The sequence below is a fragment of the Crocodylus siamensis genome, chromosome 3 (assembly GCF_052110815.1).
Source record: "Crocodylus siamensis isolate JL-2025a chromosome 3, ASM5211081v1, whole genome shotgun sequence".
In the NCBI taxonomy this organism is placed as follows: Eukaryota; Metazoa; Chordata; order Crocodylia; family Crocodylidae; genus Crocodylus; species Crocodylus siamensis.
The window spans coordinates 224,278,001-224,304,987 of NC_143397.1; the positions used below are offsets into that span (position 1 = coordinate 224,278,001).

The following is a 26,987-nucleotide window of genomic DNA, read 5'->3' on the forward strand; positions in this document are numbered from 1 at the left end:
GATAAATACTGCAATAGAGACAAGGTTAGATTAAGACTAGCATAGCTACATTTTATTAAAAATAATACACACTTTTCCTGCTTCCTAATAGATAGGTAGCATAGCTAAAGTTAAAATTCTCACAGCAAGAAAAATCCTAAAATTTATTTTCAACACTTACCTCGCATTTGGATGATTACGTGCAATTTTCTGTAGCTCAATATCATTATCACAAGTCATGATGTTTATCCCAGCTTTCGCTGCGTACTTTATGTGAGAGGCTTGCTTGCAAGGATTTATATACATGATATTTTCAGGAGCTATGGCCAAGTCCTGTAATATTGCCATTTCAGTCTAGAAAACAAGACAAGACAGTAGCCGAGTTTTAAAGAATGGCAAATGAAAATCCTGTAGTGAATACGTAAAATTTATTCTGGAACTTGCAAAAATAAGGTTTTTCTTTAGCTAATTTGTACCCTTGAAATAACTGGCTAACATACAAGTACAGCTTTAAACCTGTATACTCTTTAATTGAGTATTACGAGGCAAAAAGACAATATTAGCATGGTAACTAATGCCAAAAGCTGTTGTTTTACCCAAAACAGATTAAACAGGGCTCAAGGAAGGTAACAGCAAGTTACAGAATTAATGCTTACTTTACTGGAACACACAAATCCGGTGCCAAGAGCTGCTAGAATCTCAAGAACGGCTGGAGTGGAATTGCATCTTACGGGGTAAAATGGTTTTATTGGTGCCATCACATTCTGCCATTCGATGCGTTTCTTCATAAGCTTTCCAAGATCACCAACAAAAAATGCTTTTTTTCCAGTCTGTAAAACAAAGGAAGTTAGAAAAGAAATAAGAATCAAGTATGTTTTAAAAAGTTATGGACCTTCCCCTCAAAGCACAAAAAACCCTCAAAACACAGTGAAGCATGAAGTCTCTTGCTTACTGCATCTGACAAATCATTGGGAGTCAAGGCTACATACATCTTTTTCCCCTATTTAAGCACAGCTTTTACATGTGACCTCTAGCAATTGACTTGACTTTTCTGCCAGTTTACTTAAAATGAATACCTTCTAGTACAAAGATATTAAAAAGTTTTTAGATAGTACCTTGCAATTTTTTGGCTGAAATATTCTACTTATCTGCTAGGTAGTATCATCATTCCAACTATACTTCAGAACACAAAAACATTTGTTTTACAAACATACATATTTTGAAGTCTAGAACTTCCTGGAGGGGGAAAAATTAAATAAATGCTTCCATGATCTGAATATAGTTTTGTATCTTATAAAATGGGGAATTTTCCACTTGGTACTACTATTATTTCAAAACCAGCAGCTCATATGGTGTTTTAATGAAAAAATTTGTTCAGTATTTTTTTAACTGGCAGATTCAAACACATTAAAGGTCTGTCCCATATCAGAGGCATGGAAATCCTATTAAAATACATACAGAAACCTATATGAAGAGCATTAATACTGTAAAGTCAAGTACTGGAAAGTTAGGGAAATGCCAGGTCACCAATGCAACTTCACATTAGGTCCCCTTATCCATCAGTTAATATAGTCTTACTCAACATCACATAGGATGTCTGGTCTCAGTCCAATGTCTTAACCACAGGAGATCATCCTCTGTTCTTCATTTACTGTCCCTCCTGTGCAATCAATGAGGCAGGGGTCCCATAAAACTAGCAGCCTGTGATCACATAAGGAGTATCATAACATGCATTTGAATTTAGATTTCCCAGGCAACATCAATTTTAACATTTGACTTCTGACTTAGCAAGTGCATATGTGCAAGGGTACTAAAAAATATCAATTTATTCTGAGAAAAGGAAAGAACAAAAGAGCCAATACAAGTTCTAGAAGCATACTGTCCCCCTATACAAGTCATCAGCAAGATTAGGATCTAGGAAGAGTTTTATACCCACAGCACAGGTTTACCTGTTTGATAGAAAGAAGACTAGGAACCAGGATTTGACAAGTTCTCCACACAATTCAGAAGGTTATATAGTCTAGTAATTGACAGCATAGCCACACACACACACACACACAGAGGAAGGCTGGGGCTCATGGCGGTTAGCCCCCTCCCCTAAACTGGGCCAGCAACAGTGACTCCAACACCGTAGCCCACACCCACAGCCCCTGCCGTGCACAACACCAGTGTACACCAACCTTGGAACAGCCTTGTGGGAGGGAGGAGGCGGCGGCAGGCATGCTCCATACTAGCCCCTCCCCCTGCCCCAACTACTTTCTAGTGCCACCTATGTATGGCAAGTTCATTTTGAAAAGCAGTGCAGTTAAAGTGGAGAACTCCTAGGTATGGCGTTCAGAATAGATCTCATCTCTAATCTCTCTAGGGGTGACTGTAGCCTGACTCTCCTTTATTGCATCTGTAAAGTGAGGTGCATACTTGCCTGCCTATAAAGATGAAGCTGCAGGGAAGAACCTTGCTAAGTAAAGGCTATGGTGTGCACAGAATTTTACAGCTTTTCTGTGGGGGAAAAAAAAAAAATGAGGACAGGCTTACCACCTCCCAGCCTAGTAACACCTTGCCCAAGGAAAGAGCATTTGTAGGAGATACAGTAACATCAACCTGTTCACTATTCATTTGCCATGTAGGAGGATCAGTGGCGGCCAGAGCACCCACAAGGCACTTGGTACACAAGGAGGCAAACTCTGTACACATGCACACACACAAACTTCATTAGAATAGCAGTTATTTCCCGATCCCCAGATCTCTCATTTGCAATATTTCATGTCCATGTCCCAAGTTCTACACAGGCTAGAGCTTGTCAGTGAATCAGCTGAAAAGTTTTAGATCTCAGAAAGCTGATTTCACCTCTAGCCTCATACAACTGAATGTGGCTGAACAGTGGGGTGTTGTGGCTTTGGGGTTTTTCTTTTTGTTTTCATTTCTAAACACCAAGATTTCCCAAAATATTTCAACCTGAAGCAAAGGGCTAACAAAACTTCAGTTCAAAGGGCTAACACAACCAGATACAAGTTTATATGGAAAAACGTATACAGCCTTATCTGAAGAGGTCAGTGCTATGTCACCCATAACAACTGTTAGTCAGACTTCAGTCACCACTACAGATTAAAAATTAAATGCTGATAACTTAAACAAGAACATTGTTATGTTAAAATAAACTAGACTTGTTTTGGGAATCAAGTACTTACATGAGTTTGCTCAAAAATATAGTTGTCAATAACATCTGCAGGAGTTATTCCTTCATCCAGTAGGCCAATGGAGTAGTTTGCATCCTCAGGAAGTCCTTTCATCTCAGCCGTATTCCGCAAAGCCGACAGTCATAAACCAAGAAACACAAGGGATGGGCCGCCAAGCCTTATATCCGGGTCCTTAAATTATGCAACAAACTATGCAACAGAAAAATGGTTACATTAATTTAAACATTACGTATCATCCAATGCAATTTCTGCTTAGTCAGAGGGGCCTTCTAGGCTTGCTACAGTGCATGTGAACCACTACCTGCTTAATAAAGACTTCTACTCAACAGGGATTTTGCCAGTGAAAAGCCATTCAGAAGTGTGAGCTTCCATACTCTGCCTGGGGGGATGGGACAGGACCAGACCTTTTTTGGGAGGCATGCTACAAATTAAACCCTCCAAGTGCCTCTCCAATCCCCTTCCTCTACCCAATCTGCTGCTCTCCTTTCTGCTCCCTACCCAATTTGCCACTGTGCTACCTGTCCCACTCCCTGATCTGCCATGAGCCAGTTGCAGCATGCAAGCCATTAGACGACCATCCTTGTTGCATACAGCAATACAAATGCCCATTTTAAAACTGTTGTTTAAGTTGTGCCAAAGTTAAAAACACAAAGATTTAATGCAGTCACTGATGAAAGAGACCTGCAAAAAAAATAAATAAATCTTTAAACAATTTAAAGCCAAAGTTTAAAAATGTGGCTGTCCTGTTGAATCAAAAAGTCTGCACTGCTGTTGGTTGTTTCTAACCAAAGTGCATCATACCCATTTCACATAGTGACAACTCTGCCCAAAGTCCAAAGAGAACTAAAAATAAATTTATTAAATGTCTTAAGTCCTGATCTTACAATGAGGAGAGAGAAAAAAACCCGAAGTAAATAAGCAATGAGCAAGTGGCTAAGAACTGACCACATGATCCAGCAAGCAAGCAAGTCTACCATGGATTAACATGGTGATGTACAGTTTAAAACCAGTTCTGTTACAACCCTTTAGATTTGTGACTGGCCAGGTTTCAGTTTCCTCACCATCACGCTAGCGGTGACCCCCATGTAAAAACTTAACAAGATGCTAGCCAGCCAGCTTTTATCTGAATGTTCTGATGTTCTCAGAAGTCTCTGGATGAAGTTTATACAACTGTTAGGAAAGGAGCTGAGCATTTACAGACCTACTTTTAAGGAAAATCTTTAAAGATGTTAACAATTCAGAGAGACAGTCGCATGAAAGATAGGGTCACCACTGAAAAAGCCCACAAGGGAGCAAGTCAGCATCTTGAAGCTTGGATGCCTAAAAGATGCTAAATGTTATATTTTGGCATCTGAATTTTAGGCTCCCAATTCAAGGAAATTGGTCACATTCTTTTAAAAGGCAAATTTGCTGCCTTAACTTGTGCCTTGATAGTTTTGTAACCTAGTAGTCCAGAAAGATATCATGAATATAGATTCTTCACATTGATAATCATACTGCACACCAAAGGGTTACAGAAATGCTGTACAATCTTGCCATTCAGAACCACATACAATGGAGATTAAGATAAACTTTGCCCCAATTCTAGAGGCTGACATGGACACATGCAAAACACAACTGGCAAAGACTTTAGCCTTCCTTTAAGGAATCCAAAATATTAATATTAAATTAACAACAATTTAATATGTCCCAACTGAAGACATTTTTGCTTTCTACTGGAGAAAAAAGCCTGGGTTCCCAACAAGCTGAGATAACTTTCTGCTTCTGCAATTACAAAACCACTGTACCAGCTTTTCCTTATCCTCTTCTTCCCACTCCCCAAAAAACACTCAAATTTGAAACCTAATAGTACTAACTAAATGTCTGTTAAGTAGTTACAAAAAATTATGCAAGATGACCAAGATGCTACTTTCTTCTCAGCATATTAACCTGGTATGTGAAAACATGCCTCAGTTTTATGCCTTCAATTTAAACCCATTATGAAGTAGTTACATTAAAGTGACCATAAACTGGTATATTCTTATCCAGCAAGTCACCCCCTCCTCCATGTAAAATGAGTCACATACGCTGACCTCAGACACAGACTTACTTCTGTGAGCAATGCAGGGCCAAAGCTATGGAGAAGCAAGATGCATCTTCTGACTAGCACTAATCAAAAAGGAGTCTAGTTGCAGAATTTTTCACTACTAGTAATGCAAGCCACATTGGGGGGATGGGGGGAGTAAGAGTGCAAAAGTGCAAGAGAATTTCACCATCAGATCCCAGGTTAGGTTTGTATATTTAATTATGAGAAATGCATTTTAAAAATTGTGATCCGAGCGAGTCTGATTTGGAATCAATAACACAAATATGACCCCTACAATCCTGTTTACAGAGCTATTCTGTGCACAATCACCACTTTGAAACAAACACTCCTGCAATACATTTGATTTGACAGTCAGCCACCCTTTTACATAAGGGCACTGGAATATTTGTGGCACAAAACTAAACAGGCAAACAGAAGTGACTAACAAGATTGAAAGATGAGCCTGAGTGAGGAGTTTATCAAAGCTCTGGAATCAAGAGATTGATGGACAAGACCAAAGAAAAGCTACAGCAATAGTGAAAGATAGTTTTCTGCAAGTCCATTCCTAACATCCCACTTACAAACAAGGACTTCGTTGCCCATTATAATATACCTAGTGTTCTGCATTTTCAGTTTTTTGTTGTTTTTTTTTTAAATAAACTGAAAAAACAAAAAACCTGGGAACTTTTCAGGGTTTATCTTCCAAACAAAAATTAAGGTGAAATTGGGATGAAAGGAAGGAAAGGAAAAAAACAGTTTAAAATCAGGGGAAATAATATGTTCCTGTGGCAGTGATGGAGGGAGAGAGTAAGACTGGGACCAGGAAAGGGATGGGGCTCAGCCCACTGGCCACTCCCAGGGCTGCAGCCAGGGGCAAAGAGGGAGAAACTGTCAGTGGATGTGGGGGGCACAACTCTTGCTGCTATATGCACCCCAGGAGGGCTGCAGGCCCCCAGACCTGCACTTGGGATGGTCATCTAGGTGCAGCCTGGGGCACACTTAGCAGCAAGAGCCATGTCCCTCTGCACGCACTTACAGTTCCCTCTAAAGCTGGCGTCTGCTGTTCCCGGGGCCACTGCAGCAGGGGCTGGGGTGAGTGGGAACCGGCAGAGCCCTGGGGGGCACAGGGCATGACACAGCCCCTACTTCAGTGGCACCAGGAACAGACAATGCAAGCTGCCTGCAGCTGCTGGGCAGTGTTGTGCCCTGAACGTCCCAGGGCTCTCCTTGCCCCAACTCATCCCAGCCCGTTGCAGTGACCCCAGGAGCAGCTGATACCACCTGCCTGCACCAGGGCACAGCACAGCCCAGAGGCTGGCAGGAGTGGTGCGTGGCCAGACCCAACCTTGATCCAGACCCTGGTACAGGCACCTCCCACCCCACCTGAGGTCAGAGCCAGGAGCCCCAGGGCAGCGGTTCCAGCCTGTACAGAGTGGCTGGGTGCAGCTCCTGCTGCAGGGAGTGGGGCCAGGCTCTCACCTGCTCCCCGGTGGGGCTTGAAACTCTCAGTGCCTGGGGCAGGGCCACAGCTGGATCCACCCACCCCAGGAGTGATTCCTGTGCTCCCTCCTGGGGTCAGAGCCAAGAGCCTCATGCCCCCAGGCAGTGGTTCCAGCCACCTTCCCTCCACATGCAGCCACCACCATCCCGCTCTACCCCCAACATCTGGCAACAAACTTGCGCTTCAGCTAACCAGCCCCCAGGCATTTGGTTAGCAGGGACTTTATTGGCACTGGTGATGTGCACCCCTTGGAAGCACCAGCTGTAAAACTGCACGGGGCTGTCTGGAGCAGGTACAGGCAGCCCCAGGCAGCCTGCGAGTGGCTGCAGCATGGGGCAGGGAGGGGCTGCTCCCCCCTCCCACAGTCAACACCAGCTTGTAACCCAGCCCCACTCCCAAGCTGGCAGTAGGGTGGGTTACAAGCTCGTGCTGAGTGCAGGGAAGTGGCCCCTCGCCCACCCTTTGGCCAGCGCCCTGCACTGCAGCCACCTGCAGCCCGCATGAGGCTGCCTGTGCCTGGGTGCCAGCCATGGGACAGGCGAGGGGCCATTTTTCCCCCCACACTCAGCACCAGTTTCTTCCCTACTGGTGAGCGGCGGGAGTCAGGGCTGTGCACTGCCCCCCCACCTGTACTGCAGGGTTCAGGGGCCAGTGGGAGCACAGTGCCCGCACCAGTGATCCAGGGCCAGTGCCAGCGGGGCCCAGAGCAGGATGCCAGGAGCACAGTGCTACTTTACAGTCAGGGCAGCTAGGATCTGGAACCAACTTCCAGGAGAAGTGGTGCTGGCTCCTACCCTGGGGGTCTTTAAGAGGAGGCTAGATATACACCTTGCTGGGGGTCATTTGACCCCAGTACTCTTTCCTGCTATGACAGGGGGTCAGACTAGATGATCTACTAAAGTCCCTTCCAAGCCTAGAAACTATGAAACTACAGAGTCCCAGCTGGCAGGGGCTCTATGGAGCCCAGTCAGCTCCCCACTGTTTGCTGGTGCAGCCCAGCCCAGCTTCACAGACCCCTGCCAGCCTGTGCCCCACTCTGAGCTCCACAACTGCTGGCCCTGGGACACTGGTCCCAAGATGGTGGCCAGGGGGCAGGGCACCCGTCAAGGGGAAGGGCTACCCATGCAGCCCTTGACAGGCTGCAAGGGCTGCACAACCTGGGTGAACAACTCTCCGCCCAAAGTAACTGCCCATCCCTGATCTAGCCCCTGCCCCTTCCTTCCCCCATGGACTGACATGCTGGGCTAGGGTGCGCGCATGCAGGCACTCAGACCCCCACCCCAGCCCTGGTTCAACTCCAAGAGGCTCTGAAATCTACTAGTGGATTGAGATCTGCTGGTTGGTGAACACTGTTCTATAACCACCATTTCCTTAACAGCCACTCCTCTTCACAGTTTAAGTGTTCAAAAAGGCTTTCCAGTGATGAAGACAGACAGACCAAAGGAGATCAAAATACAATTTTAGAACAGGTTGTGCATCATAAGGAACAGGAAATCGAGTAAAATCACCTTTTACCACTGTCAAACACTCATCCTTTGTAAACATTTTTCCAGTTACCAGTTTTCTGTTTTGTGGTAAGATGAAGTTCTAAACCAATATTTCATCACTTCCACCACCACCACCACAAGTACTCTGGGTTCAAAGATTTATTTTGAAAGGCAATTAAGGCCAATCAACCATAGGGTCATAAGAAAGTAGGGCTGCACAGAACCTCATGAGGTCATGTAGTCCAGCTCTCTGTTCAAGGCAGGCCCATCCCCAACTAAACCATCCCAGCTTCCCAAGATATCCAAGTCTGAAGGAGAAGCCAGCAAGCTATGGCTTGCAGAGTCACTGGGTATGGCATGCAGATATGGGACTTTGGCAACATTTGGCACTGGGGACAAGCAGTGCCTGAAGGCCCTCTCTCCTTGTGCCACCATGTGGACAAACAGCAGTTGCAGCTAGTCCTGCAGCTGAAAAAAAAAGTTTGCCTACTTTTGCTTTGGAGGATTCTTAGCAAGTCACACATGCTTGTTGCACTACTAAGCAAATTTGCAAGTAAAGGCTCAACTCATCTGGCATGGCTACAACTGTAGCTCCTTAAATCCAGTGCACTCTTTCTGTATTGCTGCTCCAAGAGATCAACACCCCTTAATTCATGTACACCAGCATCCTATCAACAGCTAACAAAAAGATTCTTCAGTAGGGTCAGGGTCTGCTGGCCCTGTGGCACTGGTATGGGCTCTGAGCTAATGACCACTTGCCGCCACTCACTGCTTCTTGCTGCCGCTGCTGTTTTGCTGAGCGCTATAATGAAACTGGCTCAATGTTAAGTGAAATCATGTATGAATTTTAAATGAGTGCTATAGCAAAACAGTATTAAGTGAAACAGTATTAAGTGGGGGTTTCCCATCATAAGAACCAGACTTAAACATAGGGAGGCCCCAATTAATTCCTCACTGCCTCCAGACCTGCTAGGTCAATTTACCAAACAATGCAGGAAACAACTTCCTTACTATTAATTCAGTCCATCAGAACACTGTCCAGTTATCAGAACTCACAAGTCATAGGAAGTCAAAGACAGACAGGCACACAAACCTTGCTGGTGGCAGGAATGCATAACCTTGGTATGTTTTATACCTTGACCTTAGCAAGGGTTTAGCTGAAATCTATCACAGAAGTGGGCAAAATACAGCCTGTGGGCCACATCTGGCCTACTGAGGGATTTTGTCCAACCCACAGCAGGTCCCTCAGCCCCACATGGCCCAGGCTCATAGGGCAGGCTAGGCAGTCCCACCATCCCAAGCAGGACAGCAGGGCTGGTGTGGTGTAGTGGCCAAACCCAATTTTGCAGCAGTCCTGGCAGCAGCAGCAGCGGCGCCTTCTGGCTGCCAGATCTGGCCCATCTACCCCACACAGGCAGGGCACTCAGCTGGGATGGTGTGGCAGGCTACTAGGGAGCAAGATAGATGGATGTAGCCAGGGAGAACGAAGCATTTTAAAAAGTGATGATGGTGTGGGGCCAGCCCTGGGGCCGAGTCAATCTACTGCCCACGTGGCACTGCTAGAAGTGCTGGTTCTGGGGGCAGAGACAAGCAGGGAGCGGACCACAGCCCTTGCCCTGCACTGTCACCACCCAAGATCCTGGACCTGCCTTCTCCCACCCTACTCCCAGATACTGAGATACTGCAGCCCCATCCTGGCCCAGAGACCCCAAGTGGTAACAGTATGGGCCTGAAGCATAGCCCCAATTCTACAGGCAGGGACAGGTCATGAGCAGATCATAGCTCTGCCCCAGCCCCATGCTGTCACTGCCCCACAATCCTGGGGTCTCCATGGAAAGTAAGTGGGTGCACAGCCAGGTGGACAGGACAGGTCTGCAAGCAGGCAGGGAACTGCATTTTGGCTCGGGTCCATGATCTTGGGGTAGTGAGTGTGGGGCTGTGCGCCCCTGCCTTGGGCCTCAACATTATCATTATCCTATGTTCCCATCCCATGATCCCAGCCTCACCCACCTGTCTAGTTATCAAACAATGCTCCCTGCCCACCCACGGGGCTCACATAAGGAGTTCTGGTGAACTACTTCACTAGGCGGGGCAGCAGGGTGCTGACCCAGCTCCCACCTCCCTACAAATTCCATGCCCCTGATCTAGCAGATGAGCTATATGAAGAGAAATCTGTGTAGATGTGTAACTGCTGTTTTTGAAGTAAGCAGCAGATCCCCAGGCTTTTCATTGATTAACATGCTTATTTCCCAGGCTGAAAACTAAGTTATTACTGTACATTTAAGTAAATTTACAGAGTTCTAGACACTGCGGCTAAAGGTTAATACTTTAAAAAGTAACTAAACATTTATGGCTCTGAGCATTATAAATTCCTTTGGTTTTAAGTTGCCATTACACTGCAAAACACTGTGAATGCAGCCCAAACTCTATAAAAGGGTTAAACTGGGTTCATTCCTTGCCATATCAACAACAGGCTAAAATAGATTCTCACATCTTTTGACTACATTGGAATTATACAGGTGTCAGATTGGAATTTAACAATTATATAGAGAGAAGGATTTTTTTTTCCCTCCTTCATTAACTGCACTGGCTCTTCAGAGCTAACAAAAATAGAAATATGTTGTCACTAATGCTAGCAGAGAAGCAAATGCACACAAGAAAGCTGTTGCGTAAGAAGGTACCATAAATTTATTGTTTTGTTTTTATACAGTAAATTCATGCAAGTAGTCTACAACATTAGCAGTTATAGTAATATCCATTTAAAAATATTCTAAATAACCTAATCAAGAGAGACATAGAAGCTAGTCATGCTTGGATCAATTTTTCATAGCAGAAAAATCTTTTAAGATGAAGGACTAAGGTTTTTAAAAAGGGGAGAAGATCAGGGTGGATAAAAATCAACATTTAAAAAACCAAAACCACCTAGATTTATTAATTTAAAATCGGTTTTTTGGTATTTAAATTGTATTTTTTGATATTTTAAGATGCAGGGGGTCTTGCCTAGAACAGGGGTACACGGGAAGGTCCCAGGAGGTACGTGGTAGTGGCACAGAGCAGCAGGGGTACCTGGAATTTGCAAGCACAGGGAGTGGGGTCGCTACCGTCATCCATCACTCTGCATTGCTACTGTGTACCCCCGCTTCTGCATGCAACCAGCTTTGCATCCAACCAGCCAAAAGTAGCAAGGGGTGGGGGTTTGCTGACAGCCAGCCAGATGCAAAGCCAGCAGTGCAGAGAAGCAGGTGTACCTGGGAAGCAGCAGCACTGGGGGCTGAGCCACTGCTGCCATCTATTACTGTCATGCACCAATTTCCTGCGCCCAAGTATCCCTGCTTCTCCACACCACCAGCTTTGCATGCAGCTGGCCATCAGCACCCCTTCCCCACAGCATGCCGTGGTGGCATGGGGAGTTCATACAGTGGCCACTCCCACCACTATCTATAGTCAGTGCTGAGAGAAGCAGGAATACATGGGCACAGGAAAGCAGTGTGTGGTGTCTGTGGTGGCATGGAGTGATGGAAAGTGGTGGAGCAGGGGGCAAGGCTGCCACTGCCATCCACGTACCCCTGCTTCTCCACGCCACCAGCTTCGCATGGGAAGTCATCAGCAACACCCCTCTTCCCACGGCTGGCCAGATGAAGCTGGCAGTGCCGAGAAGCCGGGATACTTGGGCACAGGAAAGCAGCACCCAGCAACATGGTAGGTATACATGGCAGTGGTGGCTGCATGCAAGCTCCTCACGCCACCAGTTTTGCATCCAGCCCTCTGTCAGGACACCACTTCTTGCTCTCCATCCAGAAGTGGTACCCATCAGAACGGGTACTCTGCTTAAAAAAAAAAAAAGGTTGAAAAACCCTGTTCTAAAACCCCATTAAGCATCTCTGTGATGCTTAGTTCCAGTTCTCAGACTGTGGATGTCTCTCTAGAGATAACATCCTTGTTAACAACAATATATGGAAATGAGAGAGAACAGACCCGACTACCAGCCCTATTTTCACTCTGTAAGTTTGCATACACACAGTCAAGCCCTTGTCTCCCTCTAAAAGTGCAAAGTCTCAAGAAGTTAAATAAAGAGAAGATTGTTGGGGATGGAATAGATCTGGACAAGGAGGAAGAGTCTGGAGATAAATGCAAGGAGGGAGGAGCAGTAGAAACATTTTGAGAAGAATATTCTAGAAATCCTGAGGGATAAGTTTCTGACTATAGCCTCTCCACCAATTCGAGTTCTAGTGAGAGACTGCTATGGTAGACAAGAAAGCCTACATCAGGGGTGGGCAAAACATGGCCTGCAACCAGATCAAGCCCGTGAGGCCATTCTACCCAGCCCACAGGGCCCCTAAAAAAAAAAAAAAAAAATTTTTAGAAAACAAGTATTTGTCTTTAGTTCCTGTTGGAAATTTCAGGATCCAGGGGAAGCCCTGTGGCCCACCCAGCCCTCCCACCAAGTGGGAGCACTGTGCTGGAAACTCAGGTAAGGGTGCAGAGGCAGGGAGACAAGGGAGGAGTGGCCCCTCCCCCACCCCATGGCTAGCACTCCCTGCTGCAGCCACTCACAGCCCACACAGGACTGTCCTGAGCAGGCACAGGCAGCCCCACGTGGGCTGCAAACAGCTGCTGCAGCACAGGGCACCAGGGAAGGGGTCATTTTTCCCCCTACAGCCCCAGCTCCAGGCTCACCCATCAGGGCTGCACCGTGGCAGCAGCAGCTACAGCCCCCGCAAGGCAGTGTTTGCAACCGCCACCTCTGGGCTGCCCAGCACAAGCTCCAGGAAGACAGCAGCAAACACTGTCCGGCGCAGCAAGCCAGGGGGCTGCAGCCACTGGCACCATGGTACAGCACCGACAGGCGAGCCCAGAGCTGGCACAGGGCCAGGTTACAAGCTGGTGCCAAGTGCAGGAAAAGCTACCCCTCGCCTGCCCCGTGGCTGGCACCCCACGCAGCAGCCACTCACAGCCTACATGGGGCTGCCTGTCCTTGGTCAAGACAGCCTTGTGTTGGCTGCAAGCAGCTGCAGCAGAAAGCATCAGCCACAGGGCAGGGGAGAGGCCACTCCCCCCCACCCCATGCTCAGCACCAGCTTGTTCCTTGCCAGCAAGCAGGGGATTGGGGCTGCATGCTGCCCCGTGCTGGTACCACAGAGCTGGGGGGCACTGGGAGTGAGTGGGTGCACAAGGCCGGCACTGGTGTCCTGGGGCCAGCGCCAGCAGGGCCCAGGAGTACAGAGTTCTGGCCAGCAGGGGCTCTATGGAGCCAGGCCAGCTCCTCCCTTTCCCTGCTGATGCAGCCCAGCCCAGCTCCACAGACCCCTGACAGCCTGCACCCCACTCTGGGCCCGAGACATCAGGACACTGGTCCCAAGATGGTGACCGGCGGTGAGGCTACCCATGCAGCCCTCGATAGCTTGCTAAAACCAGGTAAGCGGCCGTCTGTCTGAAATAATCGTCTGCCCCTGAACTATGTTATGGCATCAGGGAATACTGGAAGTACTGGGAACATTTTAATTAAGGTTATCATCAAACAACAAGCATATACTTTTTATTGAAAACAATGACTGACGTGAGGCTTCCTGACCAGCCATTTAAATCATGTTTAAGTCAAGTTTATTTAAATCATATCCACCCTGAAGAACATTTAGAAACAAATCCTTTCCCATTTGAAAGCCAAAAGGGAGACAGGAGATTTCCTCTTAGAGGAGAAAGTGAAATTGAAGTACAGGATATTCAAGTTTTAAACAATATTTTAAAATATGCCATTATTTCCTTGAAGTCAGCCAGTTTACCTGGTTTCACTGGGGATCCCATGGAATATACCATTTTAAGGCATCAGTATAAAAAATTAAAAACAAAACAAAAAAAGAGCCACACAAAAAACCCAGAGGAAGATGGAAATTGTTCTCGTGGGTCTAGAAATATTATGCCCGTCACCCTAATCCCATAACATTGCTGGACACTGCTGCTTCCATACTGCCTTTCCCAAATATTTAAAAGTAGTGGGAACATTTCCAATGCTTAGCTCAAGTCATTTTCTGGTTCTATAGCTCATCTGCAACTTTACACCTGGGTACATACACACAAGCAGAGGTCAATGTTATTAAAGATCAATTGCTGTTATTACAGTATATAGGTAGTCAAGAACACTTTACCGTACCTAATAAACCGTAAGTCTAATATGCAGCATTATGCAATAAAAAAAATTCAATGTGGATTAAGATTTTATAAAGGAATAAACTTTTACAGAGTTTAAGATCCAAGACAAAACCATACAATCAGGATTTCAAGTCAATACATGCACATGGATTTCTGAATAGTAAGCAAAGAACCTAAGACTTTGCAATATATAATTCTTTGGTTAATCTTTAGTTTATCCTACTTTAGTATTTTTTTTTTTTTTTAAATTTCATTTGGTGCCAAGATACTGCAGCAAGGATGCCAGCTAAGTAGCTGAGACGTTATGAATTTCAAATTCACACAGTTTATAAAGGAGTTATTTGAACCAAAGAAATTTGTCTAAGATTAAGCTCGAAACAAGAATTACTTTAGAAATCTGATCCTTCGCAATAAAATTCCATTTTAGAAGAGTTTATTAAATGTTTGGATGACAGCTGAAGTATGAGTAACTAGAGACTTTCAACCCACATAATTATTGCCCAAAGAATTCGCATGTCAGGAATACAAGGAATCTTCATGAACAAGATCACTAATCAGAAGCACGCATTTTAAAAAGATAAGTTTTCATCTGAAAATGTCATGTAAGATATAATAAGCTATTCCTTAACTTTAAATTTAAATACAATTAATCTACAAGTAATTGAATTAAATTTACAAGGTATATCAACAAAGTGATGGAAAACAAGACAGCTTTAAGATTTGAAGAGCCAAACTATTTCTTCTACTTAATAGCTGAAAGTTGATACATTTTCCACTGACTACTACTTCCATTGATTCAACCAGGCACAACAGTTACCCAAACAGTTTGAGACAGCTCAAACCTCAGTTCCCACCCCAGATCTACTGTTCGGCAAGACCAAGACTTGGAGGAACAAAGCAAAGCTAAGAAGGGGGGGAAAAAAGCTCAAGAGATTTCTCATTAGGCACACAGCTAAAGAAAAAAAAAAAGGTAGGGAAACCTATTTAAACAGGAAAATAAAACACACCCTCAGACAGTGGAGTCATTTTGGATCATGAGATTAATAATTACACTTAAATGCCCAATTGACTTTTTCTTCTGCAATTTATAATATAACTTACACTCTCCCAAACTACAGATTAGTCAGCCAATTTAAATGCACCTTGGGTGTGTGTCTGAGGGAGCCCGCTGTGCTTTGGCACCCAAGAAATAAGCATATATTGGCCAATGCACACTTTGCACTGTTGCTTGATGTGTTACTACTAAACTCAACCTTAAATTACTTAAAATTTGCATGCATTATTACTTGATATGCTTACTGCAAAACAGAGCCAGGATGTCTGAACATCCCGCTACCAACAATAGATGTGGTGGCACACCCACTCTAGGACAGCTAGACCTTTCACTATTCCCAGCAGCATTACTAATTTACGAGGAAAAAAAAAAAAAAAAAAAAAACACAACAAAAAAAAAAACAGTAGGTTTAAGCAACGGGAAACTGAACGTAGAAACGTTTCACCTTGTAGCTTTTATAACTGTTCAGCTTCTGAAAGACTAGATTTCAAATACCCCAAAGTGTTATAACAATGGTTTCAGAAGCTGTTTTACAGTAATTGCCTTATGAATCTGGGCAATAGTCCTGTTGCTTTGCTGTGATTTTATTTTATGTATGGTCAGCACCCCTTCTTGCATGGGTCTTTCGTGCAGCTGCAGGATTTAAAAAAAACAAAACAAAAAACCAAACAAACAAAAAAAAAACAGACAAAAGAGTAGCCAACCTAGGAAGTTAGAAACAGTTCTCTGATCCCTCTCTAAACCCCATTCACTGCAATCATAGCATTATCTGCAAAACAGCAGACAAGACTCAGTTTTCCCATCTGAGAAATGAAAACCATCTTGGAAAGTATGCAAGGCATCAAGTACATTTTGTTTAATTCCAAACCGTTATACAGAAACTCAAAGGGAAATAACTGAAACAAAGTGAAGCTAATCATGATCACAAGCCCCTTTCCAAGCTCACTCAGATCATTGTTTTCAAAAATAGAACTTAATCTGTTAGATGCCTTATAAAGGTAGAAATAATTTAATGTTTCTAACAGTTAAGCAAGCACTTCTGAATACCAAAATTTGAAGTTTTTTCAAAAAATTAGTAGGGGAACACCCCCGCTCCCCCAATACCCACCCATAATACTTTGTCAAATTGAGGCAGGGGGAAAGAGTAAGAATTTTTTTAAAACATCAGGCCATCTTAAGTTTTAGTGTTACTCATGCAAATAGCATTTTGGGGAGCAGTGATCAGTACAACATGCCAATTATACCATGACACTTGCATTTAAATTGATGGCTTACCACCAGATTACTTGAAGGGCAAAGCCTGCCTAATTCTTTGCCCATGTGTAAACAATAACTTACAAAATCCATCTTAGGCAGCTGCCTTAGTGTCACCAAAAGGAATAATTATGCAAATTCAAAACCTAAAAAAGCCTGAGGGGTGGGGGTTAGTTAGAAGAGACTATTGAAAAAAAAAAAAAAAAAAAGACATTAAAAGTTACTGGAGATTTTTGGATTTCCAGAGAATAAGATTTGTTTAAGAAATTTTAAAATAACTAAAATTCAAACATGACCAAGTTACTGATGATAGAAGAACAAGTCTACTGAAAATTAAAATCTACTCACTTGGGGAGAAAGTTTTTGCTCTTTTTCAAAGTTGGATCCTTTAATATGAAGTCAGTTTATAACTGCTTCTATCTGGCATAGACTATGATTCTACTGTAGCTGAGCTGTAACTATTTCTGGAAGCAGGATAGTAATTAGCAAATAATGGAATCAGGCATTTGGAGAGGCACACCCTTCAAGCAGACTGTTCCCACTTTAAAAAGAGTTTACAATAGTAGATTTTAACTAGCTCAGTATAAAATCATTAAGTCATAGGGTGACATACAAATTAGAATTCAACAGTCCAGGTAGTCATTATCTACAACTTAAAACACACTTACAGTTGTCAAACACCGAAGTGAGTGTACAGTGTTTTATTTTAGCATTTCTGCAACCTATAACCGTAAGTCAGGAACCATCCTCACATAGAAAATTTCTTTAAGCATATGGATAGGCATGTTCTACTGAAATCCAATGCATCACCACTTCAACTGGGAAGACTCAGCACAAGTTTAATTTGATGTATACATCCTTTTCCTGCCCTCCCCCTCAAAAAACCCCCACTGAAAACTTGAAAACAAGGCCAACTAAATATACAAGTCAAGGTACAAGAATACAGGTCTGCACATTCTTCTAGTTCTTTGCATCTCTGATCACACCCTTTTTGTACATGGGTATTGGCGGGGGGGAAGGAGGAGAACTACTTACATGGACAAGTTAGGAGATGGAACCCTACTATCATCAGCTAGGTTCCCAAGGTGGCTCGGCGTTGAAGTCGAACTGTTCTCTATAAAGCACTTCTCCTAGGCCTTCTGGATAGTTGTAAACCTGATCAGAGATTTTGCCCTGGGGGAGAAATGTACAGGTAAGTAAAATTGGGAACTCACTGAGCAAGATGACACTTTCTTCAAAAATGGGAACCAACTGATTTCTTAACAGTGTTTTTAGGATGGACAGCAACTTCTGCATGCATTTATCTATAACTCTTACATAGCAAACCGGCCCTTCAAAAGGTGCATGTAAAAGCCCTCTACACAGAGAAGTACTACTTGTGACCACAAATTACAAATATAAGTTAGCATTCACATTTCTTCAGTTGATTCAAAATGGGTCTCAATCTGAAACTGGGAGCTTTAAAACTGCTGTGTGGTCCAAACTTAAAGTGTGGTAGGGAGAAATTAAATTAATAACCATGTTACCAACTACATGTTGAACACTACCACTCTGCCACTCCAGTGGACAACTAACACTGTCCATGTGGTGTGGTCTCTGCAATCTCAACTTCTCTACAATAGTAACCAGCTCCCATGTTTTCCAGCAGAGCTTCTGTGAACAGGCAGAGGAAGTCAATAGTTATGGGGGTACAAAATGACACCATAAGCAGTGCCTCTTGAGGTACTGCCAAATTAGCCAACTGCCTTACAAAAATGGGGTGTAGTAACCCGGTGAAAAGGGAAACTGCAGAAACTTAGCAAATAAGACTTGAAATGCATTCAAATGAAGTGTGAGGTATTTGTGTTCAACTGGTGCACAGAATGCAAGTATTTTAATGCATGAAGCATTAAAATACATTTTTTTAATCTTTCTGCCTACTAGACCTGAAGTAAAATTATCCCAGTGTTTGACTAGGGCCCAGCACATTTTAAGTCTGCTGAGAAGCCAAGTTCTTGCACATACAGCTTAAAAGTGACTGTAATACTTTACCTGAAATGTATACTGATCAGTCTTTCAGAAACCTGCGGTGTTATTAATTTCTAAGGATTTTGTTAATTTTAAGTGTCTGGTAACCAATAATTGATGCAGATCTAGCCTGTTCTTGAAAACCTACCAGTTAACTAAGAAACTATTTCCACTGCCCTACAATTCTTAAAAAAGGTCTCGCCCTGAAATTGGCTCAAAATTTGCTTTTTTGTAGTTTAAGATCACTGCCTCATGCCCTGCTCAGTGAGGCAAGGAGAACAATGTTTCTCTCCTCTTTATAATAAGTTTTCAAAAATTTCAAAATTGCCAACACCTTCCATCCCTTAATCTCTTCTTCCTACTAAAAATATTTCAATTCTTTCTTCCTTTCCTCATATGGCTTCTTATCTGCTGTCACCAGTCAGTGGATCTCCTCCATTTTTTCTGTATCTTTCTTAAAATGCAGTGACCAAAGCTGGAGACAGCACTCAAAGTGAAGACTAACCAGGGTGGAGCAGAGCACTTTATCACCTCTTGCATACAGCATTTCCATTTTGAGTCGATAAGTTTGTGTACCACCATAACCCTCCCAGATCCTTCTTGGCCATGGTATAATGCATTCTGTATTTGTGCATATGATGCTTCTTCCCTACATGTCATCTATAGTCTAGCCTTCCAGTTTAACAAAATCCCTTTGAATTTAATCCTATCCTTCCAGTGTTTGCAACATCTCCCACATGTACCTACAAATTTGATAAATATACTACATTTTTGTACCAAGGCAATTACAAAATGTTAACGAGCACTGGACCCAGACAAGACCTTTGTAGAATCCAGCAAGACTTTCTGCCAATCTGATACCGATCCCTTTCAGTTATTCAACCAAGTACATATCCACACAATGACCACTTTAGCCCATACTTTCTAACTTACAAAAAAAAAAAAACAAAACACACCACCAACAACAAAACAAACACCCTTCCTACCATCCAAGTACCTTATTTTCTTGCACAAACATCCACCTTGTTTTTGGAAGGTGAAGAGGGGGTGGGGGTGGGGGTGCAGCAGGCAAAAAAAGCCCAGCAGTTTTCCACACTGATAGCCAACTACATGACAGCAAGTCCACCTGGAAATGTAGCCTCCAGTAAGAGTGGCATCAGGAGCTTCCTGTATGGCAGATACTGTCCTATGATGCTGGACTTATTAGACATCATTTCCAGAAGGCTGTACTCTTTGTCACACAGGGTTAATCCCAAGGCCCTTGCACAGGGCTGTAGCAAGACTGCTGGTTCTTCACTGGAAATAGCTCTTCATATAAGTTCCCATAAATAGTTATTTCCACATCATAAGCCTCATCAGAACACTACAAACAGCTCACTTGTAGCTTGTGCCCAAAGTAACAATGCTCAGGCAATAGCTACACTTGAGAGCTTACACAAGACTCCATCTTTTCAGTCTGCTTAGTAGACACAAGCAGCAGCCATCTTGGCAACTACAGGGCATGCAGTTTCTTCAGGAGTACTTCTTTTCCATCAGAGAACAATTCCCCCACACACCCCAATTTTTAGGTGAAAGGTAAGTTGCACTTGAGAAAATAATATACCACATTCAACAGATCTCACTTATCCACAAGGTACCCCAAAGAAGGAAAATCAAGTAGAAATATTTTGCTTTGTTGTTAAGAAGTAGACTGGGCACAATTACATGAGATGCTACTGTACAGTAGCATACCAGTCAAAAGCCATACTAATATGCTACTGTGCAGTGTTAAGCTACTCAGCAGTAAGCATACAAAACGACAGTGCGCTGTTGCTACTGCACAGTAACTGTAGTTACTGCACATTTGGTTAATACTTCATTAAGCAAGTACTAAACTGAATGCAGAGTAACTACTGTGTATTAATGAACATGTAGACACACTCATCAACTACTATTATAATTTCTTTCATGCTCTGATGAGCTAAACCACTGTGACTCCATAAAACAACTGTTCAAATGTGTATTACCTAGAGTTAAGATAGCAAATATGGGGAAGTAATGTAAACTATGAAGAATGAGTTAGTACTCAAAGTAACGTTGTTCCTTTGTCTCAACCGCTAAGGAATAGGATTTGGCAACTTATGGCCCATGGCCTGGGTGCATTGAATTTGGCCTGCAGATGTGGGCTTTTGGTAGTGGGCACTCTCTCCATGGTGCTGCAGGGACAAGTGCCAGGTGTAGTTACTCTCCCCGTGCTGCTGTGGAGACAAGTACTAGCTGCAGCTGGGTCCTAGCACATTCTTCTCAGATGCAGGGTGGGTTATTCCATCCCACAGCCAAAAAGATCGCCTGCCTCTGCTAGAATGGAATCTTATGCACTTGTGTGCCAATATACATCTCCGCCTTAGAAATATCAAATACAAATAATATTTGTATCCATGTACAAATATTAAGACTGATTTATAATAGCTAAAATGTTGGTGAGGTACTAATTCTAGATGCTTTGCAGGTGCAGTTAACTTCCATTTTTTCCATCCCTTAAATGGACAGTTCAACAAAATTATTTCTTAAACAAGTGTTATCTTTCCTACACATTAGCTTAACTTTACAAAAGGAAGATTTTAAATACAACTTTTTTGATCCTGTTCTAGAACTGAACGTTTTTCCATATTATCTGTTGCACATTTTTAAAAGATAAGCCTCTAGGAAATGTTTAGTGGGCTCAAATGGAAAGGATGGCCTTCACTGCAGTATGTAAAAGGTCACACACTACAAACAAATACAACACTTCCCCCCCACCCAATATGTCCAAAAAAGAAAGCACACAATGGAACTGTCCATTTTTGTTTCAGTTACCTCCAGTGATAACTAGCTACAGTGCTTTCAACTAACATACACTGAAGTTTTACTTACAACAATGATTTTAAGCCTCGAGAAAATATTCGATGAGCTTGTCCACCTACAATGATCTTGAATTAATAGTTAAAAACCATGTGAAATTGTTTTCTATATATAAAATAGTACATAAATAGAAGACAGCACAGTGAAGTCCAACTTTTAATGTAGGTAACATTTGTTTTAAAAGAAAAAAATTGTGATGAAAATGTGCATTTTCCAGTCAGTGGCACCACACTGATAAACTCCAAGTTGCTACACAGTTCCATAGGGCTGTTGCCCATACCTCCCTAATCAAATCTGAATAGTCTGGATTTCAAAGAAACAGCCCCAAATCAGTTTCTAGACTGATGTGCTCAATGGTTCCTATTTTCAGCAGGCCTGGCTTTAAGAAGTGGTCATAGTTATTCTATACCAACACAGCAAAGTTTCAGCTGCAAAGAATTCAAGAGGTTCTCTTTGTCTTTAACACCCACACAACTTTAGCTAGAACTGTCTTAGGACTATTTTATTGGTATAGGAATACAAATATATTTTATCAGTAAGTGTTCCAATGTGAACACAGCTACGTTGGCAATCCTGAACTTTTTATCAGCATAGTAACCTGCCCTGCACATGAGTGAAACTAGCAATATCAGTAAAAGCACATGGTTTTCCTGGTATTACTGTGTACATTATCGAGATCTGCCAGAATCACTGTTGGAGATTACACCCCTGACAACTATGCTGGCAAAAATCTATTGTTGTAGATTTGGCCTCAGTGGAGAGAAGGAAAAAAGTCCACTGTCTATACCTCAGCCCCTCAACTAAGAAAACCAAGACTCTTAATCAAGATATACATGGCTAAAAATCCAGACTTTACAACCCAGAGCACTACAGGCTTCAGAGGTCTATACTCAATTCCAAACTCTGGGACACCAAAATATTGCATGGGCTATGAAAACCAAAGTCAGCCCCATTATACCCTAGATTCCTTCCAGCCCCATGTTGAGGCTGCAAGTTTGTCCTGCTCTGCATCCCACAGATGAACAGTGGACTTTTGCCAAAGCTATCCATCTTCACCTTTTAGCAGCATTAAACATACACAAGTTTTTAAAACCAAAGCTCATGCTTATATTCATACTGGAACATTAAATAACTGGAAAGCAACCAACCTAATGCCCCTGTAACGCAGCAATCACCTAACTTTCAGCTGAGGAATTTGAATTATATGGTATGAAAATAGTACAACAGAACATAACATGACATTCACCTTTTTCCAAGCCCTCAAAAGAAGTGCTCAGACTGAAAGCTAGCCACAGCACAAAGTTGCTTGTTACTTTCACAGAACAGGTTGGGGAAATCAGAGTTGCAGCTTCACAGCATGGCTCATGTATAGACTCCAATAGACAGGGACTCTCAAAGGAGAAACATTTACATTACTATGTTACCACTGAATCCTGCCCTAGCCTCCATATCAGCCCCAATCCCCTCCCATTTCCATAGCCTTGGAATGCATCACAACAGCAATAGCAATATAGTGCTGCCTTGTCATCAGGATGGGGATAAGAAAGCAGCAAGCAGTCTGTGCCTACCAGAGCCGTTTTGGGAGAAGCGGCTCTCTTCAGAGCCAGAGTGGGGAGGGAGCACCACTACAGCACACTCACTACAGCTGGAGACCCAGGGGGCGGGGGTGGAGAAGAGAAGAGAATGCAGTGTCGCAAGCCACAGCAACAGCAGCATTGTTCAGTGACAGGAAGGAAAGAACTAGACTGGACCAGTCCAGACTGGAACAAACTCCTCCTACTACCACTATTATTCACTACAACCCCCTACCCAAAACACTGCTCTCTCATTCACCAACAGAGGAACAACAAGCAAGTGCAGTACCTTTATAGGCAGCAACTCCTGAACTAGGGAAAGGGAGAAGAACCAGGGCAATGTTTCAACTCACCTACACTTCTAGAACTGTGTAGCTCAAGAAATTAAGGCCCAACTCTGACTAGTGGCCCAGAAAGATAGGGCTAGAGGTAATCTGTTTTTATAACTGTTACACACTCCTAGCTACAGACACTGCAGTTATATTTCTCTGAGGCCATGCAATCAAGCAGCAGGCACTGGAGACTGCTGCAGGCAGCATGAAGCACAGCAATTGGGGAATGGCTGTAACAATACTTTTGCTCCTGTCTACCGACATTTACTGGGCGTGCAGGAATGTGCACTGCAGAAGATGTTTCAGAAAGACTTTAAGGAGCAGCTCTATTCTTGCTTGCCTTCCTCCTTAGCCACAATCTGGAGCCACCCTATTACAGCCACACATTTGTTCCAACTACTGAGTTGGTCTAGACTACCATCCAAATAAAATCTAAGATGCTGACAAGCCACTACTGTATCCTTAACTATTTCACCTCTGCAGTATGTCATTGCAAGGTGCTACAATCTCCACAATGTCTCCCCTTTTCCTCCCCCATGGCCCATTTCTGTGCACAGCTTGTGACCCCCCAGACTATTAGGCTGCCCCTTCCCATGGACCATGCGGTGGGACCATGGCACAAAGACATCACACATCACTCCGGATACACCAGCAGCAGCCAGCATCAGGCCGGCAGCTCAGCAATGACTCAACCCTCCTTCCTACACTCTCCACAAGCCACCAGTGACTGACAGGGACATAACCAATCAGGCCACACAGACTCCTCCAGGCAACCAAATCAGCATGGCTGGGGCTTAACCAAGAGGCTTCCAGAAGAGCTGGCGGGCAGCAGCAGCCAGCCTTACTGTTATCCTGACAGGGGAGAATGTGTGTCCTTGAGGCAACTGGGAAAGGGGAGGGAGACATTCACCTCAAGAAAATGGAGATTGCTGAACAAGAGGGGAGAGGACAGAGGTTGGACTTTCCTGGACCCATTTTGCTGGCACCTCCATGTTAAGCCAGGGTGCCTATGCCTCCATGGGGCATCCAGACCCATCTCAACACCAGCACCACGGGCTATTTGTGCACCATCCCAGGCCTCTCCCACCAGCTTCCAGAGCCGCATCGGGACCCCCGAAGACAGCACCCACACAGACCCCAGCCACCAGCACGCACAGATGCTCCGTGGCAGGGCAGGAAGGAGATGTGCAACACCAAGCCAGCAAACCCCGGATGGATAGTCACAATCAGACACAACATGGCCTCTGAGAGACGGGCGAAGAGACGTCTCTGCCATGCTACCAGCCCCACTCCGGGCATCCGCTCTGCCCCGCACCCGGGGGAGGCAGCGCCCGGGGAAACCCTCCCAAGTGCGGGGCGGAGGGTGATCTCCCCTTCCGCCCGCCGGAGCTGTCCGCCCCGCGCAGCAGACAGCCAGAGGCACGGCGCGGCGGGCCGGGACGCAGGGGGCTGCCCTCCGCGGGGATCCGCCATGTTGGGGCAGCCGCGGAGCCCCTTCCGCAGCCCCCGGGGCCCGGTTCGCCCCCGCGCCGCCATGTTAGAGCCGCAGCTGTCCCCCCATGACGGCCCGTACTCACGTGAGGCGACGGCCCGAAAGCTTTGGAAAATCGTCTTCTCTTTTTCGGCGGAATTTTTAAAGAGGGAGGTGGGATCGTGCAGCAGAAATCGGGGCGGCGGCAGCGGCGCCTGCCAGGGCCATAGGCTGCGGGGGCGGCCGGCGGGGGGGCGCAGCGCAGCGCCGGGGCCGTGGGGCACGGGCACAGGCTGCAGGCGCGGAGCGGAGTGGGGCGGCTGCGGACGGGCGCGAGGAGCGGTGGTGGCAGTAGCAGTGGCGGTGATGTCGGCGCGGACGGGGGGCGGACAGACTCGGCGCGGGCAGGCGGGCGGATGAGCGCGCGGCCGGCTTCTTATAGCAGTGCGGAGGGGCGGGGCCGGCGCGTCACGCGGCGTGGACATGGCGGGCGCGCGCCTCTCGCCGCTGGCGGGTCTTAGCGCGCATGCGCGGCGATAGCGGCCTGTTGTGGCCCGCAGGGCGGATGCGGAGCCCGAGTCTGAGCGTGGCTTGCGGGGGGCGCTGCCTGTCGTGACGTCACCGCGGGCGGCCCCGCCCCTTCCCGCGTCGCGAGTAAGGGGGGCTGGGCCGGGGCCGGCGCTGCTGCGGGGTGGGAGTGGAGGGCATCTGCGTAGGGGAACTTCGCAAGGGAACGGGTCGATTTTAATGAGCCACCAAGTCAAGGGAGCCCCTGGGGATACCTGCTGTCGCTGGGTTTCAAGTTTGGGCGCAGCAGGAATCCACGGAGGGCGACCGCTGTCGTGCCCCCATCCGCCCGCCTGCTAGGAGCAGGGCATCCCGCAACCATCTCGCTATCCAGGCTCGCCGGCAAGGTTACGCGGAGGACGGGGCCCCTGGCTTTCTGAACCAGTTCTAGGACAAAATGATCTCTATGGTACAAAACTCTCCTTGCCTTGAGCGCCAAGAAACTGTTGTTTATAATAATGTGTCAAGAGTCAAAGGTTCACTTCAGGCTCCTGGTTTATCATTTCACAGCCTGCTTATGGCATGCCAGTTTTTGTACCCACTGTGCACAGACATGATGGGCGCACCCCCACCAGGGAACACGCATTTCCCCGGGGACAAGTGGCAGCAGCAGGTAGTTGCCCTATGGCACACTCCTGCACATGCACAGCAAAATGCCCCAGGTGGGGTAGTGGAGGCTGGCCCCAGCAGCCTTACCTGGGGGCCTCCCAGGGCAGCAGAGCTGCAGCTGCTTGGAGCCTGGCCAGCAGCTGGAGCACAGCTCTGTCCAGCCAGGGTCCAGTTTCTGGCAGCGCACACTGCTGCCACATGCACTGCACTGCTTTTTTGGTGCAGCTGTTTTAGACACCAGGATGTCCTGGTATCTAATTTTCCCACCATGCTGCAAATATGCAACACAGCAAATGGATTAATGTGTGCCACGTGCATTTTGCAGCATCTCAGAAGGCTTGGAGGCATCACAAACCACACGTTCCTGCTCATGGGGACACAGCTGATGAGGCTAACGTTACGTCCAACCATCTTTGGCTCCCTAGCTTGATTGACCAGGAACCCACTTAGAGAGCAGGATTGATTGTAAGCTTAAACACACATGGGTGCCACTGTACTCTTTTATAACGATACATAAGAAGTTGTCATACTATTAGACAAGTTAATCCCTCTCAATTTAGAAAGAAAATAAAATTAAAATTTTGCAGCATGCAGAGACAAAGGATGTGGCTACTTCCTCCTTTTCATTCTTTTTTGGCCCTCTTACTAACTATCCAAACGCCTATTCACTGGTCACTTCAGTGAAAAGGTGGTGACCTGGCATATAAATCTAGTTTCCTTACAGAATCTCTTCAGCTGGCTGCGCTGGTGCTATATGAATAAAGCAACAGGAGCTGAAAGTCAGAAGACTTCTTAAGTATATTTTGTAGCCCATTTGGTCACACCAGTTTAAAGTGCTTGTGGTGCTACCCTCCATTCTCACC

At 45.2% G+C, this 26,987-nt stretch overlaps 1 protein-coding gene across 2 annotated transcripts in view; it reads right to left on the reverse strand.

Moving 5' to 3' along the window:
* AZIN1 (antizyme inhibitor 1) overlaps nt 1–25,420 on the reverse strand; it is a 43,186-nt gene extending 17,766 nt beyond the window's left edge. Inside the window, exons 1-5 of one of the 2 annotated variants that reach the window (XM_090040467.1) lie at nt 25,055–25,420; nt 17,720–17,857; nt 3,168–3,365; nt 636–809; nt 161–333 (exon numbers count right to left, since the gene is read on the reverse strand). In XM_090040467.1, coding sequence (XP_089896593.1) covers nt 161–333; nt 636–809; nt 3,168–3,269 — 449 coding nt within the window. In that variant the 5' untranslated portion in view covers nt 3,270–3,365; nt 17,720–17,857; nt 25,055–25,420. Of the gene's footprint in view, nt 1–160; nt 334–635; nt 810–1,557; nt 1,681–3,167; nt 3,366–17,719; nt 17,858–25,054 lie in introns of those variants that run through there. The other variant, XM_090040468.1, reaches the window with a different exon arrangement.
* Between the last annotated feature and the right edge of the window lie 1,567 nt (nt 25,421–26,987).